Source organism: Ochotona curzoniae, unplaced genomic scaffold (assembly GCF_017591425.1).
Source record: "Ochotona curzoniae isolate NIBS_2020 unplaced genomic scaffold, NIBS_Ocur_1.0 contig_291, whole genome shotgun sequence".
NCBI classification, from domain to species: Eukaryota; Metazoa; Chordata; class Mammalia; order Lagomorpha; family Ochotonidae; genus Ochotona; species Ochotona curzoniae.
This window is the reverse complement of record NW_024465649.1, coordinates 5537238-5550023: the sequence shown is the minus strand read 5'-3', so window position 1 is coordinate 5550023 and position 12786 is coordinate 5537238. Positions and strand designations below refer to the sequence as shown.

The following is a 12786-nucleotide window of genomic DNA, read 5'->3' as shown; positions in this document are numbered from 1 at the left end:
TTGTCACTATGTAATCGCGTGCACTGCCAACCGTGGAGTTCCTGGCTTCAGTCAGGTGATTGCAGGTTTCAATGAGTAATGGCTTGTTAAAAATGTTTTCTTTGAAATAGAAAAATATTTTTTAGGACTGTTTCTTGCATTTTCATAACCATGATGTAATGAAAAATGAAACAATTGGATGTTGTGCAAAAGCTTTTGATGATTTATGTATAAATAAAGAAGGCAACTTTTCTGAGTTGTCCACTATGAGCATCATGTCATAGTGGTCCGTGTCTTATCTCTTCCTATCATCTCGCCGACCCACACATCCTTTGCAAGCTCTCAGTCAGCTGGAGCTGGTCTCCGGCAACAGGCTATGCCAAGTTAAGGGCCTAGCACCCACTGCTGTGCATGAGACCTGAGTCTGGGAGTGGGCCAAGTGGGGGAATGTGGGCAACTCCTCTAGTGGGTCATAGCTCCCGCTGATGAGCACATCGTTCAGGCCTGGGAAGTGGGATGGCCAGACAAGGTAACCACCTATTGGCAAGTGTGTGGGGTGGTTTTGGGAAGGGGTGGACTGCGAAGGGCTGAGCAAACATTACCCCACTGGTAACTGAAGGAGGCAGGCTGGTGTGTGGGTCACAGAGCTAGAGATGCGAGTGGACTGAGCAGGGCCACATTGCAGTACCCGTCAGCGACCTGGGACTGGGGGACCAACCAAGTCAGGCCACTCTGCAGCATGCAGAGGCAAAGGCAAAGATAGCTGAGAGGCAATGCTAAACTGGGTCAGAATAACCACTGGCACATACCAGATCTGCGGCTGGGTACAGGCCCAGTTGGGGAGGTAAGGGGATACCCTGGCTGGGTTGTCGTGAGTGCAAGGGTTAGAGTGGGGAGTGCAAACTATTGTGTTTTTTTTGAGATTTTCTTTTTTAATTTTTTTATTGGAAAGGCAGATATACAGAGAGGAGGAGAGACAGAGAGGAAGATCTTATATCCAATGATTCACTCCCCAAGAGGCCGCGACGGCTGGAGCTGAGCCAATCCGAAGCCAGGAGCCAGGAGTTCTTCCAGGTCTCCCACGCGGGTGTAGGATCCTAAGGATTTGGGCCATCCTCAACTCCTTTCCCAGGCCACAAGCAGGGAGCTGGATGGGAAGTGGAGCCGCCGGGATTAGAACCGGCGCCCATATGGGATCCCAGTGCATGCACGGTGAGAATTTTAGCTTGGCTATTGTGCTAGGCCCATGGGGGGTGCAATCTGATCTGGACATGACTACAGTGTTTCTCACACAATTGTAAACTGGGTCTGGAGTTTGCCCGCCCAACTGGGCTAGACTATAGCACTCATTGGGTGCTCATGAGAACTAGGGTGGATATAGGACAGGCTGGGCTGCATCTCTGCCCCTGCTGAGCCATGTGTGACCTGTGTCTGGGTGTGGGCCCAACAGTAAGAACTGGAATGGGTGCAGGTTGGTCAGTGTGTGAGATCTGGCACTGGGAGAGATTCTGATGAAGGAGCCTGGGAAACAACTCTGTCAGAACACAGTCCCTGCAGGTGAGTGCAAGAAACACAATAGAGAGCAGCCCAGACCAGGCCAGGTTACAGTACCCATCTGCATACATTAGGCTCAGGTCTAGGGCAAGCCAAGGTGAGCCAGTTCATAACACCCACTGGCAGATTCCAGAACCAGAATGGAGTGCTGGACAAGCCAGGTTGGGCTATACCAACAGCAGTTCACACTAGGGCCAGGCCTGGGGTTGGCTATAGCCCCTACCAGTGTTAGCTGGGCCTGTTAGGGAAATTGGGCACCTCTTTCTTGCGTTGCCACTCCAATTGGTGAGCATGAGAAGGAAGGGCTTAGGGTAAGAATGGCTAAACAAAGTCGCACCCACCGCCATGACAGTGGGCTGGATAGAGGGGCTGGTCAGGTTGAACTAGCCTTTAATGCTCATTGTGATGCACTGGCTAACTGTGATGTGGGACAGATTGGACCAGTCTGCTATACATACTGGCAAGCACAGGAACCAGGGTAGGGGGACAGGCCTGGTGGGGTTATTGGCGGTCGCTCTGACTAGGCTGGAGCTTCTGCTGGTTTATGTAAAGGCTGAGTATGTGGTGGGCAAGATCCAACTGGGCTCCAACACTCACTGGTTTGCATAGAAGACAGGGCTGAAGGCAGAACTGACCCAGCAATTACAACCACCACTGTGTGTATAGGCTGATGCAGGCGACAGACTGAACCAGACCCTGTACTGGTGAGCACACACAAGAATCATGTCTGGGATCACCTCAAATGAAGTTTCTTTGGGGACTGCCTGACTCAGAACTTCAACCATAGTGAAAATTGCAGGTTCCATGGTCTGACTGTAGAGTGCATGTGTCAGAGCTGGACCTCCTCAGTGGCTTAGATGGAGCAGTGGACAGCATATCCAGGTGCACATGGAGGATATGGCAGTGCACTGGAGTCTGCAGAGGATACCTGGTACTATAACAGAGGACAGAGGACAGAACAAATTGGTCAACTGACCCAGCCAACTGTTGGCAGTGAATACCTGGGCAAATGGAGACTCTAAAGTGTCAGCCAGTGGATCACAGAGGGATTTTTCAAGCTTGAAGTGGTGAGATGCACAGCATTTCAGAACTACTGAATTATCAAGACTACTTGAGCAGGACCCTTGCAGCATGCCCCTCACAGCATGCCCCACATCATGAACCCTGGGACTGTATCAGGTAGCCATCCTATCCCAGGGTAGAGTCTGTTGGGAAACTAGGTGTGGCTTCTCATATTTCTCCATTTCCCCAAGTAAAAGGAAGACAAAAAAAGAAGGTGGAAGCAATGATCTCACCCACTTTCCTCTAATCCTTGACCCTTTTCACCCTAATCAACTATGTAAACATCATCAAAAATAAACATTTTTTTTAAAAAGAGAAGGATAATATTATGGAGAGATAAAATTCCACCTATGTTCGTGTTTTAAATCCCTTCTGTAGACAATGAGAAAACACAGGTGCTAACATACATATGTTGCTTTAGACACTGTTCATCACCTAAGGCGCCTGTGCCTAAATCTGCCTGGGGTACACACAAATGGAAGGCATTAATTGTGTATGGTGTTCACATCTTGGCCATCAACTACACATGTAACTGCAGTGAGCCAAACAAGTTCACACTTGGCCTTGCAAAAGCTTGTGCTTGTGCAAAGGAAGCAGTCACATCTCAGAGGCCTGATTCAGTGTCACAGGTGTCCCTGTTGCCTAATGATTTCACGGATTCCCTGATCATCTTTTTTTTTTTTTAATTGGAAAGTCATATTTACACACTGGTTCAATTCCCAAGTGACCACACTGGCGAGAGTGAGCTGATCCCAAAGCCAGAAACAACGAGCTTCTTCCAGGTCTCCCACACAGGTGCAGGGTCCCAAGGCTTTCAGCCATCCTCGACTACTTTCCCAGGACACAGAGATGGATGGGAAGTGTGGCAGCCAGGACATGAGCCAGCGCCCATATGGGATCCAGAGCATGCAAGGCAAAGGTTTAGTCACTAGACTATCACGTACGGCCCTCTCTGTTGATCTTTAGTTCCGTACACAGCAAGGCAAAAACAGATCTGAAAGCTGCAAAAGTACCTGATGAGTTGTCATACACAGCACTGTTGTGTCAGGCAACATAAATGGCATTTCTCCACACCACACAGTAAGTGTTCTGAAAGTTCAAAATCACAAGGCAGCTACACTCAACACTTAACAAGATTTTCTGAACAATAACAGACTAAACCATATGAATAAGTTATGCTTTTATTTTTCACAAGCAAAACTGAAAAGTGGCAATTTGCCTTTGTAAAAGACATTAAAGACTCAGAATAATAAGCTATCTATCTCATAGAGACAGTAGCATCAGAAAGATCATTATACAGCTTTCAAAGTTCTCTTAAATAAATCTCAGAACCATACATTTCTACTAAATCGACCAAACAATCATAATCAATACATCAACAACAACAAAAAGATCATATGGAATCCACAGAGTAGGTATGTGAAGGAAAAGGGAAAATCTAGAAGTTCATCTACTGAGTTCTCTATTAAAATCAAGGCGGTCCAAACCCTAAAACACAAAAGAAATACATTAAAATACAGTATTAAAAAATTTTTTAACTGGGTATCTAAAAGATACTTTTTAATGCTTACTTAAGACTTTATCTCTTACTTTTGGCAATTTCACATTCTACACAGTGGTCCCTTGAACGATAGCTTCTAAAATGAAGATGCCAACTACAACACGACAGAGTTGGCAGGGTTGAGTATGGTGGCAGGCAGGGAAGTCATGTCACAGAATGCACAGAACACCCATATCACAGTCTCAGTCAATTATCTGTCTGGGTTTCAACTCCGTAGGTATCAACTTGTTTCTCGGTAAGATGAGGCATTTTATCCTTACAACTCAATGACTATGATAAAATCTCAGAAACTTTCCAGATAATATGTTGAATGAATACCTCAGATTTTTCAAGGTACGTTACAATTTGATCCCATGGCAGGCATGTGTTTACTGTGAGGGGAAAAATCTATTAATTTTACTCTAACACAAGGCAAAGCCAGCTTAGAGGCAAAGTTATACTTCGGATGTTATCTACGCTCTATAACATAGAAAGCAAATGCTGGTTCCCTTCCTGATTTCTGGAAGCAGTTTCTGAGACTGTCAATGGAAAAGTTTGATTATTATGATGGTAACAACCAAGAATTCAAAGCTGTTCTTCTCACCGATTGTCTCTGAAAGCTGCTAGCCCTATACACTACATATTAATACTGGAGTTCTCTGTTACACAAGGGTTATTCCAACATTCTAACAAAAATTCATTCTAAGAAAAACCGTGCATTACTGGAAGGTTACTACTTAGCACAGACTAAGGAGCAGTAATTGAAACAAAAATTTTGTAGTAGAGTCCTAGAGAACCAGAGAGTTGAATCAGGAAGACTGATGTTATCTTTTAAATGTGCAGGTCCATTATCTATTGAGTAGCTGAGGCTAATTAAAAATTCTCATGGGCACAGTTAAATTTTAGGTTAGAATAAGTGTGCTTAAAGGAAGTCCAGCATTTTGATCCTATCCATTTTCAAGTTTAGGGAAAGACAAAGTAAGAGGCTACAGGGGCAGGCACTGCGGCAAGAGGGTTATTCTGCTGGCTTGCAGCGCAGGCATTCCATACAAGTACGCTAGATGAGGTTCCAGCTGCTTAATTTCCAATCCTATTCCTTGGTGATGAGCCTGAAAACACAGTGGAAGATGATCCAAGTATGAGGGCTCCTGCCATTCATGTGAGAGATTCAAGAGTTCCTGGCTCTTGGTTTCACTCTGGTCCAGGTCTGTGGCCATTAGTGGAATGAATCAGCAGAAAGACTTCTCCCTTTCTGTCACTCTACCTTTCAAATAAATACATTTTTAAAATACAAAAACAAATGCAAATTTAGAAAAGAAGCTAAAGAGCCTGTGGATCCTTGGCAAGATGGTCCGTAGAAAATGGCCACTCACTGAACTTTGTACAGAACTCATTATAATCTTCATATAATGAATATTTTTTCTTTGATATTATTTTTCTCTATGAACTTTGAACTTTAAGCATATTTACTGCAACAAAGGAATCTGAACTGAGAATTTGCAAGGGCCAATGGGCATACACAAAATTCTTTCCAAAGGATTAGAGTTATTTAGACATATATAGACCCAAGTTTTCTGATAAACAAAATCAGAAGAGTTCACAATACAAGTTGATCTTTTAATATTTCCTATGGCCCCAAAATGAATGTAATTTGCATGAACAATAATTAAGATCAAACATACACATCACTTACCAAGTTGTTTTTAAAGTATTCATGGATATAACTGTGTTTTTCTAAATGTTTCATTAGTGATACTTAGTCTTGTAAGTCTTGTTCCATAATAATCTATAATGTAACTACTTCCATCTGAAGGTCCAACAATCTAAAAGAGAAAAATTTTTTAATTATTCATTTTTTAAAAAGGTATCTTATAATACTTCAGATTTACGTTTGTAAGTTATTTCAGTAGCAACAAAAATTCAACTTGAACAGAAAAGGTATTTTAGTGGCTCATGTAGTTGAAAAGAATAGAGGCATCAAAATACAGAATCAAAACCGTGCACGAAGCAAAGCTTCAAGGGCTGAATTCTGCCCCTTAGGGCCCTGATTTGGTATCCCTGCCTCTCTGCTTTGCTTAGCTCTGCTTGTCTTCATTCTTCAAACTGATTGCCAGGCACTTTCAGGTTCATCTATCTCGACTCAGCAGCTCCCAAAAGGAAGTAAAATTTTCTTCCTCGGTGCTTCTATGCCAATTCCAGAGAGACTCTTTGATTTGCTTGGACTTTATGCCTATTGCTGGACAAGTTAGTGATCCAAGGGAATGGGACTGGTATGATTGGCCAGACCAGGCTCTCCGCAGGAGATGAGGCAGTAAAACTCACAGCCCTGGCAGAACAATCCTGGATGGAAAACAGAAAGAAAATACAACACACACTGCAATCATCTTTCTGACAAAATCATATTTGTGATGATCCAGTTAATACAATCTGTAGCAATTTTCAAACTGTCACACCAAAGACTGAAAAAGATTTACCAAAATATATGTGGGTGCAGAGAGTTTTATGAGAATCAGTTTTGAGACCCCGATTTTCAAAAGTTCTCTGTAAAACCGATCTACTTATTATCAAGCCACAATGGAAACAAATCAGTTCCCTGTCATTGCCCTATCATTGTGATCTTTTCTCTAACATGTTAACAGAAGGGCATAACTACTATCAAGGAACACGCTAGTCTCATGATGGCATTGAGGTATATAATCCTGTAAGTGGTAAACAGAAGAACAGCTCAAAATATTGACATAAAGGAGTCTTTTTTCTTAAAATTTTATTTATCTGAAAGAGTGACAGACAAGCACACACACGCACATACACACACAGAGATTCCCTCCTCTGGTTCACTCTACAAATGATAACACAACATCCAAGTGTGGGTCAAACAAAGCCTGAAGTGAGGAACTCTGGCCAGGTCTCCTGCTGGGGCCTCAATTACTTGGGTCATCTTCTATTACCCTGACAAAAGCATTAGAAGGACACTGGACTGAATGTGGAGCAGCTACCACTACAGCTGGCACTGTGATATGGAATGCTGGCACGGCATGCAACACTTTAACCTTTCTGTGACATTACACTAGCCCCAGGATCTCTCCTTTAATCAAAAATCCAGAAAAACATGTTGTACCACAACTTGTACAAATGTTGCACTCCAAATATTTTTCTTTTGCTTAAAAATAATTCACTGAATTTGTAACCTGTTAAAAATGTCCTGTTGCTCTACTGTACAACATTAATAACGTCATACATAAATCACAGGTATATTAAATGTTTTAATTTTAGTAAATAAGATAACTAGTAAAAAGTCTTCAAGCATAAAAAGAAACTTCATTAGGATAAAAATCCCTGAATGGGAAGGAACAGATACAATTCAAGGAGAAAACAATAAAATATATAAAATATAATGGTTGGTAAATTATAATTTATATCTTTTCAACACTGACATTTAAAATTCTATGGCATTTATATTATGGTACATACATCTGTAAATTGTTGCAACAGTTTTATATAAATACATCAATATTTACAAACTAGAATTATACCCTTTACAACTATTTAACTTTATGATGAAAAACCCAAAAAAAATGTCAATTCTAAAATACACATAGGATATAGACTTAGAAAAATCTTGAAACATACATTGGAGAAGGAAGAGTCTTTCATAAGTGGTGCTGGAAAAATCGAACTTTTTCTAGAATGAAACTAGACCCATCTTTTCTGATTATGTGTGACAATCAATTCTAAATAAAGATCTAAATGTATGATATGAAACTACAAAACCACTAGAAGAAAACAAGTGAAATGCTTCAAGATAATGGAATGGGCAAGAATCATTCTCAATCACATCCAAAGGGTTCAGTGAACAGAGACTTAATCAAACCAAAGACATCTATACCTGCATCCCTGTGAGTGCCAACCCTTACGATTTCTGGCTGCTCCACTTCCCATCCAGCTCCCCCTAGTGGCCCTGGAAATTAAAGGACGATGGTCTTTGGGACCATGCAGCCTGGCTCAGCTCTTGCAATTGTGGCCACTTAGGAAGTGAATCAGTGAATGAAAGATAGTTCTGTCTCTGTAAATTAGACTTTCCAATAAAACATCAGTCTAAGGTGTCAGTGTTGTAGCACAGTGGATTAACATACTGCCTATGACACTGGCATCCTATATGGATGCCAATACAAGTGCCAGCTGCTCCATTTCCAATCCAGTTTCCTGCTAAAGTTCCTAAAAAAGCAATGGAAAATGATCCAAGTGTTTGGGTCTCTGCACACACATGGGAGATAAATGAAGCTCCTGACTCCTAATTTTAGCCTGGCCCAATCCTGGTCATACCGACCATTTGAAAGTGAATCAATGGCCAGATCTATTTCCACCACCACCACCCCCTTTTTTTTCCCTCTATTTCACTTTCACTCTGTGTAACATAAATAAATTTTTATAAACAAACTGACAACAATGGCTCCACTGTCTAATGCTCAACCTCCAAGTGCTGGCATCCCATATAGGCATGAGTTCATGTCCCAGATGCTCCACTTCCCAACCAGCTCCCTGCATATGGCCTGGGAAAGCAGTGGAGGATAGCCCAACACTTAGGCCTCTGCACTCATATGGCTTCAGATCAGATCAGCTCTGGCCATTGAAGCAATTTAGGGAGTGAACCAGCAGATGGAAAAACTTTTCATTTCTGTCCCTCCTTTTTAAAAAAATTTTTTTTAAATAAAACTAAATAAGAAAATAAAGCTGAAAAGGAAAAGTTCAAAGAAATCTGTTACTACCTAGCTGTAAGTGCATACACCTTAATCTCCTCTGGATCTCAGTTTCTTTAACTCACACAAAAAGGGACAGAACAAGCTAATGCACAATATACTGTTCCAGTACCAACATGTGCAGTTACCACAACATTTAAACACAACTCAGTTTAGGCCTCTACAATATATCAATAAATTGTGTATAAAATATTTGAAGATGGAAATTGTTCACACTATTTATGATTTTTAAGAATGTTAACAACAGACTTTTTTGGGAGAATCAAGATGGCAGAATAGGGTAAGAATATGTTTAAATACACAGAGAAACATTACCCAGTGTGAAGCAGAGAGGGCACACCCCAAGAAACAGGAGAGGACAGAATGACAGCAGAGGGGCACCTGGAGAATGACAAACATGGGAAAGCAGCCGACACAACATAGTGTTGCTGCAGTGACAAATAGCCCAGCAGCATCCAGCAAGTAGCAATCTGAACTGCACCAGCAGCTGAAACTTCACCAGCAACTGAGTGGGAAGGTTCGTTCATCAGGAACTCGGGAGAGAAAACAAAGAACTGCCCGTCCTGATGGTCTGTTTGATTTGACCAGGAGCAGAGACAGAGTGGCAGATCCCAGACAAGCAGTGCAGGAACAAGGTGGATTTCACAGCCCAGTCCACCTCCTATAGCCAAATCAGGTGCCATTTTTACAAGGAGGCAAAGGCTATGGACAGTACTGTACATGTACTGGGCTGGAAGTGAACTCATTTCTGGTTCAGCAAACTGCAACAACGTGGCATCCTACAGATTCCACCCAAGATAGGTCCGAATAGCCTTTAGACCTGACAGTCAGCAGATCAACTCTTGTAGTAGCACATCAGGCACCATTTTGTATGTTGTAGTAAACGCTTTAAGACTGAAGGAAAAACAGTTGAGCTGTGCATGCACTGAGCTGGGAACAAACTCACTGAGCTCAGCGCATTGCACTAGTCCCACAGGAAAATAATAGTCCACTTCCCATCCAGCTCCCTGATTGTGGCCTTGGAAAGCAGTCAAGGATAGCCCAAAGCTTTGGGACCCTGCACCCACATGGGAGACCTGGAGGAAGTTCCTGGCTCCTGGCTTCGGATCGGCGTAGCACTGCTGTTACAGTTACTTGGGGAGTGAATCATCGGATGGAAGATCTTCCTCTCTGTTTCTCCTACTCTCTGTATATCTGACTTTGTAACAAAAATAAATAAATCTTTAAAAAAAAAAAAAGGATGTGGAAATAATAGTCTTACCCATTTTCCTATAGCCCTTGAACCTCTGTGCCCTAATTAACCATGTAAAGATTGTCAAATATATATATATATAGTCAAATATATATATATTCCACACCTGCCCTAAAAAGGATACTTATGTTCTCTTGATGGAGAAGAGGAAGAGCACCCACCAAAACCAAAGGCAAATGGGAAGAACACCCCAGTAAAATAACAACAGAAATCTAAATCAATGACAGGACCAAATTACCACCCATTCATATTAACCTTGAGGGTAAATGGCTTAAACTCATCAATCAAACATCATATATTAGTAGACTGGATTAAAATAACAAAACCCATCTATTTCTTCCCTATGGAAGACATATCTCACCAACAAAGATCAGCGGAAACTATATCTCATGGATTTTGATTTTTGTTGTTGTTGTTAGTTTCATCTCTTCAAAACACTTTCTTCCTCATTAAATTCTTCACTGACTCATAGATCATACAGTAGCATCATTTTCTTCAAGAAGATTCTTGATTTTTTCATTTTTTCAATGACATATTAGTTATTCAGTAGCATGTTATTTAGCTTCATGGAGTTTTTAATTTCTTCTTTTCTTCCTGTTGTTGATTTTGTTTTGTGGATTTTAATATAAAGGGATGTACAGTAACTGTGTAATGGAGAGTATCATATCTAGATATGAGGATACAATGCACTATACATCTCTACTTCCAGATCAAAGATGGACTTCCAACGAAACTGTTAAATACATCTTTTTATTATTATTATTATTTTATTGATTACATTGCATTATGTGACACAGTTTTATAGGCTCTGGGATTCCCCCATTCCCTCCTCAAAACCTGCCCTCCCCCTATGGTGGATTTTTGTTGCATTACCACAGTTCAAATTCAGTTGAGATTCTTTCCTTGCAAGCATCTACAAAGCATAGAGTCCAGCATCTTATTGTCCAGATAAGTTCAACAGTTTCTTGGGGAGACCGACTCTGGTCTGAAGGTAGAGCCGACAGAGTATCATCCCAATCAATTAAAAACCCCGACATTACATCAGTAACAATTAATAACGTAATGGAATTAGTTGACATGATATTGTGTAACTAGCATGTTAAAAGAGAGAGAGAAAAAAAGAGTGCAAGTTCTGAACCACATCCTATGACTTCTACATTGACATTTCAATTATTAGTTTACATACAACTAGGTTCTATACACCTTAAAATGGCTATTGATTACTATTCAGCTGTTCCCCTATACAAGTGGCCTGAGGAAGTTTATTCTCCCTTTTGTCATGTGAGGCAACACATCAAGCACAGTGCCTTCCTCAGACACCAAACCTTGATTTTGGACTTCTCTGCCTCCGGAAAAGTGAGATAAAGTATTTATAGATTACTTAGGACAAAGTACTTTGTTATCACAACCAAAGATAGCCACTAAAGACGTCAGCCTCTAATCTTACTTGTACTTAGGATAAACTCACACTTTTCATAAGGTATACTGCATTAAGTCAAATTAGAAAAACTTTTTAGGGCATACTCATGTTTAGCACACTCTTGGTATCATAGAAGACTATTAAGCCTTTTTATCTTCAAGAAATCTTATGTGTCAAAAGTCAAACTTGACATGTAAAGCTAAAATACAAAGCAGTATATAATCCAATGCTAACACACAAGTGGCTATAAAATCCAGTGCTAACATATGAGCAGATATGAGCAGTGCACGTCAACTGCCAGACCAATGAGACATATTTTCTAATTCTGGCAAATTTATTCATAAAATTCAGGTCTTAGAAATTATACTTTTGCAAATTTCTATTGTTTATACACTAATTAATTCTTTAAGGAAAACCATTCTGTAATGTTAGAAAGAATGCAAAATAAAAGTAATTTCTTCCATGATGCACAGAATTTTTTAAAAACTGCAGGAAAGCACTACAACATACTTCTTTCTTACTAGTCACTATATTCCATCAGATATTTCCAATTTATCCAATTTACCCTCCACATACCCTCATCTTCCTTATTGTGGGCTGCTTCGTTGATAGAATCCCAATCCTAACAGATCTTTAAGAATTTTCATGAAAAGTTCAGGTATACATGTATCAGGAAGCAGTGGCTAGTCTATAATTTATATAACTAAGGGTTCCAAGGCAAAGATTGTATCACCAAAAAAGACCCTAGCATGGAAATATTAATTAAATGGCTGGGATTCAAAGATATTTTGGATTCTGAATATTTTAATTAGAAAAATCTTAAATATGCATTCTTTGGATCCTCATTTAAAATGAAAACCTCATTCTAAGCATTGTAAACATATGCATACAAGTACTTTAGCCTCTTTATGCCTGCCTGCCTGTCCTGGAGTTAGAGAAGGCAAGATATTTGGTTAGACATATGTTTATGAGGAAAGACAGGAAAATTCCAACTTTAAAGTGAAATATTTTCCTTGTTTAATTCTGGTATTTTATTGGTCCATATGCTGCCTCCTCCTCACAGTATGGTACCAGAATCTCCTAGATTTTGCTGTTCAGCTTGAGGATAATAGTAACAGCAAGTCATGGAATTAAGGAGTAAAAACACTGCCGCAGAAAGCAGAGCAAAACAGACGATGATCTAAATGCACACTGAAGCATTTGCTGAAAACATTAGGTGCTC

The 12786-nt window shown here is 40.6% G+C and overlaps 1 protein-coding gene across 2 annotated transcripts in view; it reads right to left on the bottom strand.

The window, feature by feature from the left end:
* Positions 1–3758: 3758 nt before the first annotated feature.
* The window catches only part of TM2D1 (TM2 domain containing 1), a 43526-nt gene continuing 34498 nt past the window's right edge, over positions 3759–12786 (bottom strand). The window contains exons 6-7 of one of the 2 annotated variants that reach the window (XM_040978448.1): positions 5829–5958; positions 3759–4083 (exon numbers count right to left, since the gene is read on the bottom strand). In XM_040978448.1, coding sequence (XP_040834382.1) covers positions 5848–5958 — 111 coding nt within the window. In that variant the 3' untranslated portion in view covers positions 3759–4083; positions 5829–5847. Of the gene's footprint in view, positions 4084–5828; positions 5959–6118; positions 6476–12786 lie in introns of those variants that run through there. The other variant, XM_040978447.1, reaches the window with a different exon arrangement.